This window comes from Equus asinus, chromosome 4 (assembly GCF_041296235.1).
Source record: "Equus asinus isolate D_3611 breed Donkey chromosome 4, EquAss-T2T_v2, whole genome shotgun sequence".
NCBI classification, from domain to species: domain Eukaryota; kingdom Metazoa; phylum Chordata; class Mammalia; order Perissodactyla; family Equidae; genus Equus; species Equus asinus.
In genome coordinates, this window is record NC_091793.1 from 38,968,614 (window position 1) to 38,989,221 (window position 20,608).

General features: G+C 39.4%; 1 protein-coding gene across 22 annotated transcripts in view; it reads right to left on the minus strand.

The window, feature by feature from the left end:
- The window catches only part of ANKS1B (ankyrin repeat and sterile alpha motif domain containing 1B), a 1,016,307-nt gene that overhangs the window by 27,550 nt on the left and 968,149 nt on the right, over nucleotides 1-20,608 (minus strand). For 21 of the 22 annotated variants that reach the window (XM_044745264.2, XM_044745227.2, XM_044745210.2 and 18 more), the window contains 4 exons: nucleotides 19,929-20,057; nucleotides 17,973-18,044; nucleotides 3,044-3,055; nucleotides 2,051-2,137 (listed from right to left, as the gene is read on the minus strand). In XM_044745264.2, the coding sequence (XP_044601199.1) occupies nucleotides 2,051-2,137; nucleotides 3,044-3,055; nucleotides 17,973-18,044; nucleotides 19,929-20,057 (300 nt within the window). The remainder of the gene's footprint in view (nucleotides 1-2,050; nucleotides 2,138-3,043; nucleotides 3,056-17,972; nucleotides 18,045-19,928; nucleotides 20,058-20,608) is intronic. The other variant, XM_070507124.1, reaches the window with a different exon arrangement.

Consider the following 20,608-nt stretch of genomic DNA (forward strand, 5'->3'; position numbering starts at 1 on the left):
GAAAATATGCTGGGGGCCACATCACAAGGACTTGAAAGATATGCTGGTCTTCTTTATTTAGTGTCTTTATTCACACAATTATCTTTTGCATATCTTTCAGTGCTTATACTTCCAAAGAGTAGTCATCAGTGAGCAGAGATCTATGGATAACTCATCCAGTTATTGGCGATTGAACCAGAAATGTCTCAAGGTATAGGAGATCAAGTTCTATGACCCTTGATGTGTCCATAAGCAAAATGCAACAAAACCGACAGAGCTGTCTCATTCCTCTGATCATAGAGAGCGGGTTAGAGGGGCTGCTCGTAATACAGAAGCATCCAGTCATACTACTAGCTCCATGGAATGACAGCCTTAAGACTCTGGGAACCACTCAGGGCAAATATCACTTGTTTAGAAATTCTCAGACTCCAAGCCTGCTAAGGTTGCTAATCTAAGAGAGTGTCAAACTCACATAGTGAAAATTTATTGCTATTCATGGTTGTCAAATGCAAATGGGGTAGAAACAGTTGCTCTAGGTTAGGGAAAAATATCCAAATGCCAAAGCCCTTCCTGAAATTGAGATTCAGCAATAGCAATGGTATCTTCGATGAGAGTTCCATAAACTTTAGGAACTTTTTAAATGAACTGACTGTAATTTAAGGAGAAAGAAAGTTTGTGCACCAGTAACTAAAGTTGCTTCCAAAAAATAAAAAAGCAAATCAAGTGAGATTTTTCTGATTAGAGTCTCCACAATTGTAATCTGACAACAATAACTGTCAACAACATATTGCAGAGTTGAAACTATCATTCTATGTAAGGCATCTGATTCTGAGTATGTTTTGGATATCATCAGCCAGCATGATCATCAGAACTGTTTCTAAAAGTGGTAGGTTGCTTTCCTAAGTAGATCTGGGGAGCTTGGGCTTATCTGACTGCTGGTGGAGCAATCTTCTTTGTCACAGAAAACAAATCGGGAAAACTTCAAATTGGTTGATTCAGATGCTCAGGTTTATTATAGACATCCAAGGGTCATTGCCCATGGGACTTTTCCCTGGAATCTAAATTCAGCCGTAAGTTACCACTGTTTAAGTTCACCTGTTTCATGACTTCTGTTGCCTTTTCCAAAATGGAGTGGGTCCAGGTGGGAGGACGGGGGAGGCAGTCCAGAAAACAAATGGTATTCACCAAGGGGGATCACCTCTTCTTCCCTCTTTCTACACGTTATCAGTTGGAGGGATGTACGAATAAAACACATGGACATTTTGGGGTTTTGTGAGGAGGAACCAGTGGGGTTTGGGTTTATGGAGAGCGAAAGTGTTCAGTCTAGCACTGGCATTCTGTCATCTTCACCAAGGAAGGGACTCTAAATGCTTTTTAAGTAAAATGCAACTTAGTTGTCCACACTCAACCTTGAAACTCACAAACTATTCCCACTATGAGAACAAAGTAACAGCATGGCCTGAGATGCTTTTCTGACTGCGCTCTTAAGAAAACAATATAGTTGAAACCCTCTCTTCCACCTCAATAGTTGAGAATTAAATGCAATTATAAAATATAAAACTCAGAGACTGTGCTCCTTGTGTCAGGTATTCATTACATACATCAAAAGAAAGCACATATACATCTCTAGAGAAACGGAAAGACACATGTTCCAGCCTTTCACCTCGCAAGTTTCCTCTGACGGAAGAATGATGACATTGCTGCATTTTCAGTCCATGCATGATATTTTTTTCTGTTTTAATGTTCTCTAGACCCAAAGGGACATGCCAGATAATAAGTGGCCACAGTCTATTAGAGAAGTCACCATGGAAAAATGAAAGAAAAATATGGGTAGGAATGCTAGATCAAGACCCCCAAATGAAATGTGCCCTTCTATATATATGTATGAGTGTGTGTGTGTGTGTGTGTGTGTCTGTGTGTGTGTATCTACAGTTGTGTTTAGGGAGCCTGAAGATGGGGAGTGGGGAGTGATTAAAGTGGGGGATGTTGGGTATGACAAGAAGCAAAGGATTTTAGATTATATACTCAGGACTGTATCTGGTGTCAAACCAAAGAGAGGTATGGTACCCACCTTATTTGTTGCATCAATAAATTTGACTCCTTTATAAGAGACGGAAAGGATAATAGTAGGGACCTTCTTCATTTGCTCTGTAGACTTCTGGAATTAAAATTAGAAAGCTGTTAGAACTGTTGGTGTTGCATGGCAACTGAAGCACATAATTTTTCCCCTTGAAAGATAAAAATGAGCTCAAGTTAAAAACAACACACACACGCACATCAAACACACACCAAACACACCCTAATTTAAATGTATGTCTCTCCTCTCTTGGGCTTAGCTGTGGTTCAGGCTTATAAAGTGTCTGTCTTGCACTTGAGGATCTAAAAAGAGCTTGTTCTGCTGCTTCATGTGGGAGAAGGAATACTCCTTTTCCCTGACACCAAAGGGAGAAACGAACAGCTCTGTCTCCTACTGCAATTTCAAGCGATTATTCTTTTGACTAGAGTTAAATCATGTTGGATTTAACTCCAAGGGCAAGTTTAGCACTAACAAAATATATACCACCACCCTCCCTTTTTTCCTAGTCACTCTCTTTCTTTAAGGCAAAAGGTATGTCTGAATAAGTACTTAAAATACGGACTTAAAATACATCATTGTGAGTTTTTCTTGAACCTGGCCAAATCCGTAAAAGCTGATAGCATATTTACAGCAGAATCGCTTGTGACCACATAGCATATAATATCACTGTATAACAATTAAGCCCTCTGGAAGCAGGCTATATTTTGAGCCATAGCAAAAGTGGACAGTCCAGGTAACCTACTTTATCATTTAGACCCATTGTATTCCCTTTGGCTGGGTTCTTATGATAGATGTTCACACTGGCTTAACGGGCTTTGAGCTTGCAGCTTCTATGGTTTTATGCATCTGCAAAAAGTTCCTCTGTAATTTAGTACATGCCTTTTCTGTTTAGTTTTATGATTCATCACAGGTCACCAGCAATCTTTTTACTTCATCTCCTGCTATGGATACTTCTAATAATCACATTAAACATCAAGACAAACCTACCTGACAGTTAGCCTGATGGATTTTCCAGATAAGACAAGTGGGAACATAATAGGAGAGAAAATACATAAAAAGGTGAGCGGAAACCATTTCAATAATTCACCAACAGCCTAAATTCATTAAAAAGTAAATGGAGAACAGGCTTTACAAATAGATGGAGATGCAGCGAAACTGTAATTTTAGAAATTGCTGCTGGCTTTTACAGACCCCATCTCTCCTTTTCTTTTTCTGTTTTCTCATCATTCTGTTTACCGCATGGCATAGTCTTACGACCAACATGCGAGAACTTTGCATTTTGAGTGTTCTACAACCAGCTGTCTTACGTATATTAAGGGAATCAAGAGAAAATTATATTAACTTTCTTGATTTCTTCATTTATATTAACCAATTTTCCATTTTTAAATTCTGAAATGTGACCAGCATTAAAGAAGGCTTTTAGTTGGATTGTGTGAATGAAACCCATTTAACTCAATAATGGTAATTAAATTGCATCTTTCACTTGAGCCATGGAAAAAAAGCCACTTTTGGGACATCTTTTTGATAGCTACTATCCCTGGTTCAAAGATAAAGAAAATGGATTACTAAGGTAATACTATTTAATATTTATGAAATGTTTCATACAATACAGAAAAAACAGCTCTCTTGAAGTACTTTTTAACTAGTTTTAAAATTACCCAGACTTGCCAGTTTTCTTTTGTGATTGCCAAAAAGAGATGCTATAAAATTGGAATGTAAGGTTAGATACTTTTATCTTTTTAATGCTTTATCCCACCAACTCTGGAAAATGTGGAAGATAACTCCGAGGCAATGCTAGAAGAAACAAGATGCAGGGTGCTGATTTTAGGACAAAGCAGTGGGCTGAATTCCGTAGAGACACTGGGCTGTGGCAGGCACAGGCGGTGGCTTGGTGGACGGAATGTGTGTGTGTGAAGAATTCTTGGCAAAGAGTAACAATGGATTTCAACAAATCACCTCATTCATCTCTTGCCATGAATACGTTCTCCTGAACAGACCTATCTGTAACATGAAACAATATAGAGCTAAAATAAGATTAAAATATCAACATTTTATTTACTATTAGGAAAAACTCAAAAAAGAAAAAAGAAAAACCCATTTGTCATTCATTCAGCAACTGAGTGGTTATATTAGGCAGCCTCCTGTGCTGGAAAAACTCCAAGTCTACTGCAGAGGATGTCAAACAGACCTCAAACTGTGTGCAAACTCCAGTCTGCTGAAAGTGGCTGTCCCAAGTGCTGTGTTGACAAGGGTTCTGAGCCTGTCTGAGCTGAGTGGGAAAGGAGATTGGGAACGATGTCTGCCATGAGAGAGGGAGAGGAAGAGGCAGCGCCTGAGCTACACAGCACCATCCCTGGCCCGGTCTGATACAAAAAGCAGCTACAACACAAATGCTGATAGATGTTTCAGAGGTATGAATAGACGGCCTCCAGAGCACTGAGCAGGGAGAGCCTCATTTTGCACAAGTGAGGCAAGTCTTCAATCTTTCATTCAACAGACACCGATTCACTGCCAGGAGTGACTGAACTGGCTCTTAAAGGATGAACAGGAATTTTCCAGGTGGCAAAAGAGGACAAAAGAGGCTGTTTTAGCAGCGGAATCAACATACACACACACATACACATGCCTGGAAATGAGAATAATGCTGTGGGCTTGGGTAATTGGCGGGAGATGAGGCTAGTACAGTAGGTTTGGAAGAATGTGACTTACTCTGCCAAGCTAGGATCCATCGGAAGCTTTTAAGTAGGGGGTGACACAATCAGATCTGTGACGCAGAAAGATAGTTCTGGTGGTTGAACGGACTGGAACAGCTGGAGGCTGACTGCAGAGGGCAGGAAGCTGTGGTGTAAATTCGAATGAACGACCCTAAGCACCTCAGTTGAAGTAGGGACAATGGAAGAGGGAGCCACAATTCCAATGACCAAGGGGCCATTAACTGCAATAAGGAACACGAGAGGGGAGCATGCTTTTGCATGAAATCCTTTTGAATGTGCTCAGTTTGATAATCAGGTGGAGATGTCCACTAGGAAATTAGAAATAAGAATCAGATCTGGAAATCCATCCACATGGGGGGTGGCTGAGGAGATGGGAGCAGATGAGGTGGCTCAAGGGGTGAACAAAAAGAGGGCTGAGCAGCACACCTCAGGGGAAGGTTAATACTTAAGAGGTGGGGCAGAAAGAAGAGTCAGTGAAGGACCCTGAGACAGAGCAGGAAGGAGCCTGAGAGCCGTTTCACCCAGGTCAAGGAGAAGACTCCTTAGAAGGTGGGAGCAGTGCCCGAGGCCATGAGGACTACAAAGGCATAAAAATCTGCCAAGCACAGTGGCTGGCACACATCAGAGCTGCTACTTTCATTGGGTTTCTCAGGTGAAATCCCTGGCTTTAGCAACTAGAAAAACTTGTTGCTGATTTTCTTAAGAGCAGCTTCAGGAAAATGGTGGCAGCACACAGAGAAAAGAACATAGTGAGCTGTGCAACGAATGTCAGTGAAAGGGAGCAGAGAAGTGGAATAAAAGACAGGTCAGGACACATGCTCTCTGGCTGAAATGAAGGCATCAGTGCTGATTTTTGTCCTGATACGAAGACGCCACATCGTATGCTCAGTCAAGCTGAACAAAGAAGAAAAGATAAAGGATGGGCATTTCTTTTTCTTTCGTGGGTGCCAAGAATCCCTGCTTCCCTACCTGGAGGCAGCACCGGAGTGCCAATGATGCAGGCTCCACACAGGCCTCTAGGAATGGCAGTGCTGGGGGTGGCCACACATTCCAATCTGGAGCCCAAACTGCATCTCTCTCCTCACTGAGCACCTTGAGGAGAAGATGATGGACGCTGGCAGCCACGGAGTTCAAAGGGACTGTAGGAGGTCTGCAAGGTAATGCTCCTTCTTTAAGGCATTTATACTTTCTACCAGAGATAAGAATCTTACCTCTTTTTTGGGGATTTTCTGATGGGATACTTTAACAAAGCTTTCAAAGAGGTCTTTTCATACATAAATTTAATGAAAGATGAAAAGGCACAGAAAGAAGGCAAATATACTGAGTCTTTAGGGGGACGAATCAGGAAGGCAAGAAATCTAATAAGCGCCCACTTTATTCCATGGAGGCTTTACAGATATGGAAATGTGAGCATAGAGCTTCAGTCCCTCACAGGCAGCCCAAGTCCCATGCAGCCCATTTTCTCTTCCGTGTTGCGATCACCATCTTCTTCTCCTTCCGGAGCACGAAGGCACCTGGTCTGGACATCCCTGCTCAAGTTACAAAGCACTGGCTCTCAGGAAACATTGGTTCTATGACCTATCCACATGATTTGCTGGGTTTCTGAATAGTCAGTACTCCCATACATGTGTGTTAAAAACTCAATCTGTATTTATCTGTGTAGACAGAATTCTCCTCTTCAGGCCCGTTCCACAGTAAAATGCTCAGAGCAAACCTTATTTTATGGTTCTCTCTTGTTCCTAGTAGTTTTTTTCTAAGCCATGCTCTTTGTGGAATTTCGGAGGTTTCCCCGAGTCCTGAAATTCCTCCCCTTCAGTGCCAGCTTTACAGCAGAGACTAAGTTGTAATGAGGACCTCTGGGTACTTAAGCAGCAAATTAACTTAACCTTTAGAGCATCTTGCTCTCCTGCTAAAAGCATTATAGCGCCATTCAACTGTATTTTGTTCACAATTTCCCAAATGAAGATTATCATTCTTTCATTATTCCAAGAGAAACAATATTTAGTTATATAGAAATGTTACATTTCTAAAACCTAAAATAAAATGCAACTTAAACTCAAAGCCAGCCTTATCACTTACGTTTATACTGCCTATGAGCATCACACAGAACAGGGATCATAATTTAGTATCTCAAGGTGGACACCGGAAATATTGTTCTTAATAGATAAAGTAATTGAAGACTTTTAGAAATTTTTTTTAAAAAGAGGGATTTTTGGATTCAGCAAGGAAAGTAATAAACATCTTTTTTCTTTTCCTTTTAAATTATAAATTAAGAACTGCTTGGAATCTACAATCAAGTCAGAAATCACCATTGGTGCTTTTATTGTAGCTTTACAGCATGCCCCGGAAAGAAACAGCTTCTCATTTTCTAACGCAGAAGCAACAGTGCGAGAAGATCCCCTCGAGGCTGCAGGGGCTGATCCCAGCGCGCGGCCGGCACAAGCGGGAACAGGAGCAGGGAGGTTTACGGCCGGGAGCATTTCAGTCGTGAGCTGGAATGTTGGTTTTGAGTTTATGTTCGTAATAAGACTCATCTGTGGCCCATAATCAGCACAGAGAGGGAGACGAGTGAGGCAGTCCCTGGCGAGGACGTCACTGACCCTTCATTCTTACAACACCCTGATCGTTTCCAGTGTACTTTAAGCGCAGATGGGGGGAATAGATTTCCAGATGGTCGACTGCCATCCAACTTAGAGTATATTTTTAACCTACACATGGCTACCCTGAGAATGCTTTCTAGTTAGATCTTTAGTGCCGAGTCATAACTATTAATTTTACCACGTAATATTTCCCTTAGTTGGTTTCAAAGCTTAATTATAATATTCAGTTTCAGCAAGTAAACTAAAATAGGATCAAACAACTACATTTGGTAGCCCTAAGTGACTTTCAAATCATTAAAAAAATACACAAAACAAGGACTGTTGTGGTGATTTTGTATGCAGCGAAACTAACTACGCTGTGGGGATTATAAGAAATAAAAAGCAGACCACAAACCAGCCATTTGAAACGAACTCTTTCCCTTTGGAACTCAGTTTAAATGTCACTTTCTGGGGGAAACGTAGTCTGGTCCTCAGCCTGAGGGGATGCTTTCCTCCTGGGCTCCCCCCGCCCGCCCTGTGAGCCTCTGCCCCTTTTTTTGGCCTCCACTGGCCTGCTCTGGAGGGTCTGTTTCCCTCACTATACGGGGAGTTCCTTGAGGACGGCCCATAGCTTTCTCGATTTGCCTCCCCCATAATGACTAGCACACGGTCTTAGGTTGAGCCCTATGAATCTGCCATTTTTATGGGTCAAAAATGGCTAAATTTATCATCAATTTCATAGGGTTCAATATAACAACAGCTGAAATCTATGATTGTTAAATGAACGAGCAAATGAACTAAAGTAAGGTAACAAGCACAAAGCTAGCTTTATAAAGAACCACAGGGCCAGACTCTCAGCACACACAGAGCTCAGCAAACTTTTCAGAGCCCTGGTGCCCAGAGCTAGGCATGGAGGCCTTGAAGAACTCGGAGGAGAACCACAGATGTGACTAGAAATACACCGAGAGATTCCTGCGGGATGACAAAAGCTTCACAGATCTTGTGATTTTTCAGCCTTAAGGAGAGACGGGTTAGGTCTTCATTTTTGCAACAGGAAACTTGCAAGCACTGAGATGAGAGGGAAAGACTTGGTGGGGGGGGAGGGGCGGTGCAGAATGATTACTAGGGGCAGCTGGGAAGTTTCTCCCTCTGGATATCTTTAAAAATAGTTTGGACTCTCATCTGTCACTAATGACTTAGGGGTAAGTCTCATTCGGCTGGGCAATGAGGCTAAATGACCTCTCGAGGGCTTTTCTGGTCATAAGAACTCTGACACAAAGGCTGGGGGAATACAGAGCATAACTAAGACCACATGACAAGCACAGAGAGTGGGCAAGTGGCCATTCAAACTACTCCTCTGGCATAAGACATGGCTACTGTACTGTCAGTACACCTCACACAGCCTGGCCGAATCTGGCACAGCGCAAACGATGCCCTCTACCTCTATTCCTCTAGCCCCGGCTGGTTTCTAGGCACTGTGGCAGACTGATTCTACCAGGGAAGCCTGTCTACACAGCAGCCCTACTGGAATGCCCAGTGGACTAAGGCAGTGGGGCTCAAACTTAATGGACTGTTGGGGCCCACTCCTAGAGTTTCTGATTCAGTAAGTGCTAGAGACTGAATATTTGTGTCCCCTCCAAATTCATACGTGGAAGCCTAATGCCCAAGGTAATGGTGTTAAGAGGTGGGGCTTTTGAGAAGTGCTGAGGTCCTGAGGGTGGAGCCTTCATGACTGGCATTAATGAGCTTATAAAAGAGGCCTAAGAGGGCTCCCTTGCCCTTTCCGCCATATGAGGACACAGTGAAGAGACGGCCATCTATGAACCAGGAAGAGGACCCTCATCAGACACTGAATCTGCCAGTGCCTTGACCTTGGACTTCCCAGCCTCCAGAACTGTGAGAAATAAATTTCTCCCAGTATATGGTATTTTTTTACAGCAGCCCAAATAGATTAACACAGCAAGTCTGAGGTAGGGCCTGAGATTTTGCATTTCTAACCATTTTCCAGATGTTGCTGATGCTGCCAGTTTTGGGGCCACACTTGGAGAACTCCTGCTCTAAAAATGCAGTTGATCAGTTTGATTGAAAGTCACTGTCAGAAGTGTTCCCGGCTGCTGTGCATGTAAACTCAGCTGCACTGCATCCGACGTTAATTCAGGGAGAAGTTAATCTATCAAAACACACCATTCTCACTTGACAAGTGATTTCCAAAAATCCTGAGTTAGCACTCAGCTGTGGCTCCGGGTCTTGAGAGCAATTAACAAGAATTATGTCATTCTTCCAAGGTTTCTTGGGGACTGTGAAAGTATAAAACATTCTTCACATAGAATAAAGAGTTCAGGTCATAAAGACAGATTCTAGAGTTACGTCTAGAATAGATGTTGATCAGAGAGAGCTGATAAGCCCAGGGGTCACGCTGAAGATGTACGGGTTCTCATAAAAGTTCCTCAGTTCTGCCTCAACTAGGAGCACATCCAAGGTATTAAGTATATGCCCCTGAGAGATGTGACAAGTAAACATCAACACATTTTCGTGTATGCCTCTGGGAGTGTAAACTGGAACAAGTTATACTCTTTGACCCTGCCATCCTATGCTTATAATTTGAAACAATTAGAAAGGATCTAATGACCAAAAAGGGGAACTAGTTAAATAAGTTTGGTTCAGTTATGGATTGGAGTATTGTTTAAGCACCACAAATAATATTGGGGATGAATATTTATTGGAATGAAAATATTTCAAAATATATTGTGTTTAAAAATACATTATAAAACAGTAGGTGCAGAATATTTCCATTTTTTGTAGAAAAGTGATGCCTATGAATGCATAAATAATCAGTCTGGAGGATTACATGTGAACAAGGTGTTAACAGAGAGGTGTTTTCCTTCCCTGGGTGGTAAAATTACAGTTGTTTTTATTTCTCCTTTTTATATCTCTATTTTAAAATTGGGTAACAATGAACGTGTACTGCTTTTATAATCAGAAAATGTAAAGTTTTTTAAAATTTATGATTTTTTTAGTTCAAAAAGCCAATTGTAAATGCGTGAAAAAACACACTAACTTTTTCAATGCATCACTTGTAAATAACTTCAGAGTGTGTGTGTGTGTGTGTGTGCGTGCGTGCGTGTGTGCTTGTCTTGAATTTATGAAGGTACCCGTGATAAGCTCCTTCCTCCAGGAGGTGCTGTGGTGCAGTGAATAAGCGCACAGGAGGGTATGTTTGGATTCTGATCTTAGCTCCACCCCTTTCTTAGTTGTGTGGTTAGGTGTTTAACCTCTCTATATCTTAGTTACTTCATCTGTAAAACAAGTATGTTAATATAGCATTTACTTTGCAGGGCTGTTGTGAGGATTACATAATTCAGCGCCAAGCATGTAGTGAACATCAATAGATTGTGGCTATTACTGTTATTCTGAGGTGGATGCTTTCACTTAGCTCTCCAAAGCATGGCACCTCACTGGCAAAAGAGAGCAGAAGTCAAGTCAAAATCTGTGGGCATAACTGGATCATCTCTGGGCTCCATGCCAGGATGGCAGTGAAATGGTGGTTGCAACAATGAACACTGAGCAGAGCACTATAACTGGACCAGGGACAACGGACTCGAAACGTTTTGAAAGAGCTTAAGAGAAGTGGGAATTAAAGGCAGAAGAGGCTCATGACATCCTTCAGAGATGTGAAATAGTGAGGGTGTTATATGGGAGAAAAGCCAGTAACGAGCAATAAAAACGAAAATAAAAAATAAAGAGAACTGCAGTACAAAGATGCCATGGAATAAGGTGGTTGGGACTGTTCAGTCTTCTGTTGGGTTAGACCCCTAGGGAAACAGTCACAAGGCAAAAAGTACACATGACCAAAAGCTTAGCAATAAGGAGTTAGACATGTGGCTGTTTCTTTGCGTGTACTGCTATTTTAATACCTGCCCCCCGGACCCCCGACACACACATTTATGGGCTTAGCCCTGTATTTACCTGGCTTGTGCAGTACTTGGGAGACAGTGAAAGATAAAATATTTGATTCTGCTCTGAAATTTGGGCAACAGAGACTCTTAAAAAACAGTTGTTTGTAAGTTTTTTCCCAGCCTGGTTCCTAAGAAGTAGTCCCTGAAATTATTTCTGCAAATGACAAATCCTCACAGAGGGTATTTGTATAAGGACAGAAGAACTAAACATGACTGTAGTGTGAGTCTCTTCTAAGGAAAGAGGAAAGAGGCTTTTAATTTAACATTTCTATCTAATTCTAAAATCTAACTTTTTTCAAGCTTTCCAATATCCGTTGTCTACCATTAATTTGGTTCCTTTCAAGCATAGAAAAGAAACAGTCCTCACACTTCAACCAAGACACAATTATCTGGAAATGTATATATTTGAAAATTCAACTTTAGAATTGCTTCCAGTTTGAAAGTTTAAAAATCATACAAGTTAAGAGGAACAGACTCAACAGGAAGTCTCAACTATGGTGAAACTACCTAAGACCCTTGGGCAATAAAGGTTCCAAAACCTAAATACACTGGAAGATTGACTTATTCTTGACTTAAAAATAATTTTAAAATATTTTTAAAAAATACCAGGAAGGTAGATTTCTACCTTATTGTAGTTGAAAACAGATATTTCTTTTTCTTTTTTTAAAATTATTTATTATTATTATTTTTTTAAATAATCTTTTTTTTCTTTAAGATTTTATTTTTTTCCTTTTTCTCCCCAAAGCCCCCCGGTACATAGTAGTATATTCTTCGTTGTGGGTCCTTCTAGTTGTGGGATGTGGGACACTGCCTCAGCGTGGTTTGATGAGCAGTGTCATGTCCGTGCCCAGGATTCGAACTGATGAAACACTGGGCCACGTGCAGTGGAGTGTGCGAACTTAATCACTTGGCCACGGGGCCAGCCCCTCTTTTTCTTTTTTTAAGAGAAATTTCCTTGAGCACAAACACTTGTGAACAATACTGACAATTGTGGTATTAGAGAAAATCAGATTTCAGAGAGTATTAATTGAACATCATGGCTTATCCCTTACAGTAGCAGTTTTCTAAAGGTATATTTAATTAGGGAAGTGATAGAGAGTACTGTATATTAGTGATAATTATACCCTGGGGCAAAATTCAGGGCTGGGGGCTGAGGTATCCGTAAGGGAGGCAAAATGGAAGAGGAGAACCTTATCTGGCCAGAGCAAATCCCTCACTTCACCAAACATTGTACATCTTAGATCTTTGACTGCTCCTACCAAAGAGAACACTGAGAGGCCAAAACAACCTGTTTATTGCTTTGTAAAGTCCAGTCCCGTGGACATGTTATTTAAAAGAGGCAATTCTCAATCAATCTAGGAACAAATTACCTCCCCAAAATACAAAACCGCAAAATTACACATACCATCTTGTCTATCGTTTCCCTTCATTTTCTCTCCCTTTTGGCGATGGCCTTTAAAAACTGGAACTAAAAGTGTAAGATTCCTAAGTTTGTGAATACTCTCTTACATGTTGTATACATAGAAAACCAGGGTAATGACTGCGACATTGGCATTATAGTTGGGGGAAAACAAATGAAATAACCCAAAGCAGATCTGTCCACACATTTACTTGTTTTTCACACATTTGCAGGAAGAGGTCAACGTGTTTTTAGATTTTGCTGAACTTGACCTTTAACAGCCATTACTACTGAACCATCACAACCACCTTATAAGGTAGCTACTATACAGCAGGCCCTGGGTACCATATGCATGGCTCCTGCCTTCTAAGGGCGCCAGGCATGAATAACTAGATGTTGATACAACATGATGTGAGGTGTGACAGAGGGGAGGTGTTGTGTTCTATGCAGAACACATTGGGGGGCATCATTTTCAGATCCCAGAGCAATACTTCCCCTCAGGAATTCTTTGAGAAATGAAGACTGTCTCCAAGCAGATTTAACTGGAAAACCCAACCAGTAACATACAAGACAGCAGTAAATGAATATATTCAGATTAAATGGATATCTTTCACAACTTCTCACACATTACTAATATGTGTTAGATTTTAATTTTAAATAGAAATATCTGTAAAGCTGTCACGGTAAAGGAAATAAGCAGCCGAGTGTACTACTAAGGAGCAAAATAATTCACAGAAACCATTCTTCCTAAAAGTGTGTTCAATATCAAGGCATAGCTAATCTCTTAGGCTTTTATTAAAGAAAACTCTAAAAGATAAGGCAAAAATTACAAGTTTCATTAAAAAATGATCAGGGTTTAATCCAAGTTCCTATTGATCCTTCCTCAGTAAATATAATTCAGAAGATAATTTTAATAGGGACATTATTTAGCATTTGGATCCAGGAAAAAAATCTTAAGACAAAAACTTGCATACAAGTGTTTATAGCAGCTCTATTCATAATTGCCAAAACTTGGAAGCAACCAAGATGGCCTTCAGTAAGTGAATGGATAAACAAACTGTGGTTTAAGAGAAATTTCCTTGAGCACAAACACTTGTGAACAATACTGACAATTGTGGTATATTCAGTGATATGGAATATTCAGTGATAAAAAGAAGTGAGCTATTAAGCCACGAAAGACATGGAGAAACCTTAAATGCATATTGCTAAGTGAAAGAAGCCAGTCTGAAAAGGGTACGTACTGTATGATTCCAATTATATGACATTCTGGAAAGGGAAAACTATAGAGACAGTAAAAAGGTGAGTGGTTGCCAGGGGTGAGGGGGTGTGGGGAGGGGGAGATGAATCAGTGGAGCACAGGGGATTTGTAGGGCATGAAACTATTCTGTATGATACCGTAATGGTGGATACATGATATTACGCATTAGCTAAAACCTCAAACACTGTATACAAAGAATGAACTCTAATGTAAACCACAGACTTTAGCTAATAATAATATATCAATATTAGTTCATAATTGTGACAAATGTACCACACTAATGCAAGATGTTAATAATAAAAGAAAGTGTGAGGGTGGTGGTGGTGGAGGGAGTATGTTTGTGTGTGTGCGTATGTGTATATATACATATTGTTATATATATATGAACTTTCTGTGCTTTACGCTCAATCTTTCTGTTACTCTAAAACCTACTGTAAAATATAAAGTCTATTAAAAAAAATCTTAAGACAGTTTGAAGAGGAAAAAGACTGGTTAACCTGAACAAAGAGAGAGGTGAAACCATATTGTAGAATGGTGTGAATTACTACCATGTCACACATTAGTTTATTATGGCATATTTTTAATTGAAATAATATGTGTATAATAAAACACCAGGATATTAGTGTATAATTATCTTTATCTCAGAACTCGAGGGGACCTTAGAGATGAATAAACAGGTTTAGATAAACTTAGAAATTAACCAATTGTGACTATCAAACACTCCAAATGTTCCTGAGAAGGGAAAACTGTGTTTGGTTTCCGCTGGGGCAAAGTGAATGTGTTAAAGTAAGTGTTGTGGAAAAAAACCATTTTACAGTCACTAAGGATGCAATAAAAAGTCTCCTGAAATTTTTATTTACGTTAACACATTGGAATGTACCCCAAATTACTACATATGCCTGTACCTAAATGGTTCAATTTAACCAGTGCTCATCTTACAGACTCTTCAAGTGTTCCTAACACAATTTCTTTATCAACACAAATGATCCACCTTTTCAGCTATTTCAAAACTCAGGACAATAAACATTCCACTGGCTCATTAGAGAGGTGGGACAGCCCGGGGTTTGGAGTGTGGGTGGTGCATTTAGAGTGCTTGGGTTCAAATCCTGGTTCCACCACCTGCTGGCTGGGTGACCTTGGCCAAGTTACTTAACCTTCCTTGGCTGTTGTTTTCTCATACGTAAAGCAGGGACAATAGCAATACTTAGCTCATAATTAAATGAATTAAGGCACATAACTCACTTGCACAGGGCCTGGCACATAGCTGTCAAGAGTTAACTTTTATTAGTTCTAACGAACCGATTTTAGGAGACCATGACTATGTCATTTTCAGGATCATCTATGATGATTCTTAAGGTTGATGACTATGTGAAGATACCTCCATGGTGATACTTCTGCTACTCTGGGATAATTAAACGTTTACATGTTGGTCTCTTCCACTGGATTGTAAACTCAGTGACAGCAGAAACCAAATCATGGTCATCCTTGTTAACAAAGTACATTTAAGGAAGTATTTCTCAGAATAAAAAACCACACTGATTTACTTCTTATTGGGAAAGAAATTTTAATTCAGCTAAAATACATACTGTTGAAGTGAAAATTTCTCTTTATTTCAATTAAAAGAGAAAACCAGATAAAGTTCTAATCTATAATACTTTGGCCAAATAATATTACTTAACTTTTAAAATCACCTGTGTCTTAAAGTGTTTCCCCTGGGGAGACTTGACTATACTGGGATATTTGGTTGAAATGCCACCATGTTGAAAACAGAGAAAACAGCAAACTTCAGGTTTAAACTGAAAATCAACTGTAAGCTGAGATCCACACCATTTTTAGTTGGTGAGAGTTCTAATTCACAACACAATAGTCCCAGGTAACAGATCCAACCTTCACTTCTGGTTTTGAAGGGCTCTGGTGAATGCAGTGAGTGTGACTTTAGCTACTGTATCAAAGACTGATATTTATTTAACCAAGATGGGAAATAAAGGTTCGTCATACTGGAAGAAGTAATAAAGTTCCCATTCTCATGTAAACTACCCAAAATAAACATCAACGGCAGCAAACCAGAAAAACGCCCCAAAGAGGAGAAGAATGGCTTCTAAACAGATGGCCTTCTCTGTTTCATTTTAAGTAACAGACAAGTATTTAAATTATTCTCTACTGAGACTATTAAAATAGCTTTGCTATTGCTATCAGAATGGAATTTCAGATCCACTTAATTTCAAGAAATTGACTCAAATTCAAATCACAGATCTGGTGTATTTTAAATGGTGCTATGTACTCTATGCACTATTTTTGCTGATTATAGCATTGAAGTAGCTGGACTCAGATAATTGAGTTAATCGTATTAAATCAGAGATGCCAAATTAATTTCTTAGACTTGTTCATGAATAGCTCTAAAATTATTATGAGCCTTGATGATTGAAAAACTTTCCCATTTTCTTATCATTCATTGGTGACATAATTTAGATCAGATATATATTTAGACTACAAGATCCCCAGGATTACAAAATCAGGAAGAACGCTAAAGGGCATCTAGTCCAGTGTTCTCCTTCTCTAAACAAGAAAAAGAGTCCCAGAGAAGCAGAGGAACGTAGTAGTTAAATGTTTGGGCTCTGGAGTCAGACAGACCTGAGTTTCAGTCCCAGATGGGCAAGTTATTCACTGTGTGGCCTTAGGAAAGTTCCTTAACCTCGCTAAACCTCAGTTTCTTCATCTGCAACACGAGGATAATAATTGTAGTAATCTCATAGATTAGTATAAGATTAAATGAGATAAACATGCAAGGTACTTAGCACAGAAGACTGGCACATTGTAACGACTGAGTAAATGTTAGCAGTTATTATTCTTATGGCTACAAAGTGACAGGTAAGGCAAATAAGCAGCAACAGAACTAGAACTTAAGAGTTCCTGACACATATCAGAGCTTTTTCATCTAAACACGATCCCCGGGATAAAGATTCATTTGTCTGACAATTTAAGTACAACTCTACATCAGACAGGAGGAGAACTGTTTCAGTCTCTCTGCTACAGAATTGATAAAAATATTAAATGGGCGACCACATATTGAGGTCTCAATTTCATGAAGATTCAAGCACATTTAGCTTTCCATGAGCAATGGATATTACATGTGTACCTCCACCACTGTTTTAGTTCAATTCTATGTTTTTAAATACTTCCCACTAAAAGCTGCTCATATAGAATAAACGACAAGGCATACGTTGGCCTCAAATAAAAGTTAGGGTTCACTGGCTAATGATCTTAAATTTGACTCTAGTTAGTTGCTCTATGGGATAAGTCCAATATTCTTAATTTGTACTGTCAGATATTGCAAAGAATAAGAGAAGAACAGAAAGAAAAATAGAAAGAGAAAGCAAGAATAAGAAATACAGGAAAGAAAAAGCTAAAGTGGGTCTGCAGTATGAATGAGACTTGGTTTGATTAATATAGGCCCCCCAAAAACACAGGCATTTGGAAATGCCACTTTTGCCAACATTTACTGTCCTAAAGGATTCAACTCAGAGTTGAATGTTTTTCTCACACTAAAAAAATGAATAATTAAGAAGCCTCATAAAGAATATTTGTTTTATATAACAGGCTCTCAATACTTCTGCATTTGATAATTTTTAATTAATTGGCTGGTTTTTTCCCAGTAAATATTCTCAGACTGTCAAATGGGTGCCTAAAACATTCTCTTGTAATAAACTAAGGATTAATTTTTCTTATTATATGGAGAATAATCAATGTATATACAATTAACTGTAAATCTTTAAAAATAAGAGTAAACGCAAAAAGGTATAAATATATAAATACATAGACATCGACTCAAACTACAGTGAGAGAAGCTCATGTATAAACATGAACAAAGCTCAAACACCTTTTTATGTAACACCAATGTGATTCAGCAGACCAACAGATGAAGAAAATAGTAATTTGAAAAGCGGCAATTTGTATCCATACCCGGTATTTAGTATTTCAGCACTAGAAATAAAATCACTTGGCAAACTTACCCGCATTTTTGCACAAGCATCTTGGGTTGATTCTGTCCCCCTGAGCTCTTTTATCAGCATAGAACCTAAATACTAAAATACAAAAAAATTCAATGATATATGAAAAACAGAGTATAAATATGAGTAGCGATTTAAAAGCAAATTGTGGAAGTACTACTGGCTAGGTTTCCTGGCTATAAGTTATCGCACAACTTTTAAAAACTAGCAGTAACTAATCCTAACAAATAAATGCATTTATGGAGAGAAAGCAGCAGAATTAACCACAGTTCTGAAAGCTGGAAATTGCTCTTTATAATAAAACTGCAGCATTTTCTAAAGATGCCATCTTTCAAATCATATTTAACTGCAAAATGGGGGCATCTAAAAATGTTTTGCCTTTTTTTTGAGGCAGCAATGTCTGCAAAAATAAATCACACTACTATCTATGTAATTACAGGGTTGTATGAGACAGCTGAGAGGCTGAGCAACATGCCCCCCATTTGGGCTTAGTTGGCTGCATAGGTAATTAACTTTAGGCCCTTCTAAGGCGGAGATGCAGTTTGGGACCTTTTTCATTCACAGCTGTGCGCCCTGTGGTTGATCCACCTGAGAATGGGATGGGAGCGTGCGTGGAGGGCGAATGCCATTCTCAGTGGTTCCACAGAGGAGACAGCTGAGGTCTGGTGCAAACTGATGCTGAACGGGGTAGGAGAAGGATGAGAGAGTCTCCTCCCAGGAATTGCCCAACACTTTGCTGATAGATGATTGGATCCAATACTGCCTTGGTACAATATGCCACTCACGCTCCAAGTTCTGGCTGGGGGCAAATTGTTTTTAGCAAAATGTCTATTTTGTCTTTCTGTCAATTGACTTCTCCTCAACTTCTTGAAGCTTCAATAGGGCTCCTTTCTTTTGTCATTTTCCATCTCTAATTTTACCCACCCCCCCCCCCCGAAAAAAAGAGCTCCATACGTCTTCTTTGAAAAAGTGAATTAAAATAATTATTTTCCTGACGTGACTGAGGAGACCCTGGCACTCTGCCAAAATGGGGCTGGGAATGAGTCCTGTAGACCCAGAAGTGCCGACTTGAAGAGGACGTGCCAGGGCACTACAGCAGAGGGAGTGGTCAAGGGCCTCGAGGAAAAGTACGTTTGGAAAGGCTCAGGGATTTGGGGTCTGAGCTTTGGAAGAGGAAGGGGGCATCAATCAAACACGGTTTTTGGGATATTACTATTGAAATAAATCCAAAGCTTCAAGATAAGTAAGCAGTAAAAGAGGTGAAGATGGCATAAAATGAAAAAAAGCCTAAATTGCTATGAGATAACCAGAATGCCCACATCTTAATCAAATTAAGGAAAATGATCTTGGCGAAATCCTTACCTTTTAAGTTATCAGGAAAGTTTGTCCTAATGGAAACGTTTCTTTCGATGCACTGCCGAGGGTTCGGCCACTTTCCCTGCTGTAGTCATAACCACCACCACTGTCCCTACAACTATGGTATCTTTTGAACATTTACCTGTTCATATCACAATTCTCAGCCAAGCCTGATTCCCTCTCCTATTAAAAAAAATACCCAGAAATATACTCCTAATGATGATAATGAAAGAATCTGGTATTTATATAAAGTGGTAGACCCAATGTTCTGAGATCACGGATGAGTGGAGATGTCTATATACGCTATCTTTATACTCATTTCCATTTTAAGATTGCACTTTATCACATTTCATTTAAGATACACAATTATATAAGAAGACAAAACAGACAAGCTTACAGAATTAAAAGGGTTTTTGTAAAGCTCTATTTATTTGGATGTTCTCTGTGGATAGAAGGTTACTTTAAGAAAAAAAGAAGGGGAGAACATTCTAGGAATTTCAGTGATGGACATTTTGATGTATTTTCAATATAAAAGTAAACAAGCCGGAAATATATACCCTCTATGCCCACTAGTACCCAAATACTGAATTCAGGGTAACTTACAAAAGCTTTGTAATCACACGACTGGAAGATGAGCTTTTCCGGGTGGTGCTGCCAGTATTGCACGGGTGTTGAGGCTGTGGCTTCATTTGGAGGTCGCAAGGTAATGGAAGGTTCTCCCCAGTCTCCTGTCTGAAAATCACATTTATTCTAGAGGTAATATGAGCAGTAGGCAAAGATCATTTCCTATAGCTAGCCTGAGTTCCACTTACACATGTGTGCTCTAAATGTGTAAATGCATTTGGGTGTATTATATGTATATAAATACTTTTACTGTTTATTACGGTTTTATATTCCTCAAAGCTGAGTTAACTTTTATGAAGTGAAAGAAGTTCAATTATTCTACTTTTAGAATGACATTCTAAGCTAAGTAATTTTAAAATAAAACATGAAGATATTCATAAGTGATTTACTAATTCATAATTTTCTCTTACACCAGAAAAGAACATAAATCTTTGAAAGACTTTTCTGTTTTTAACTTGACTATTTGAAATTTTTAGTTTGAATTGCTTCTATGTTCAGAATATACAGTTCCATAAATTTCAGTTCCCAAATATGACATGTATCACGTACTTTGAATAAATTTATATCTCTGGAGAAAAGTATTGTGTGATACTAAACAAATTTTAGAAGAAAAATTTACTAATAGATGACAACAAGTTTCCCTCATCTGAATTCACTTG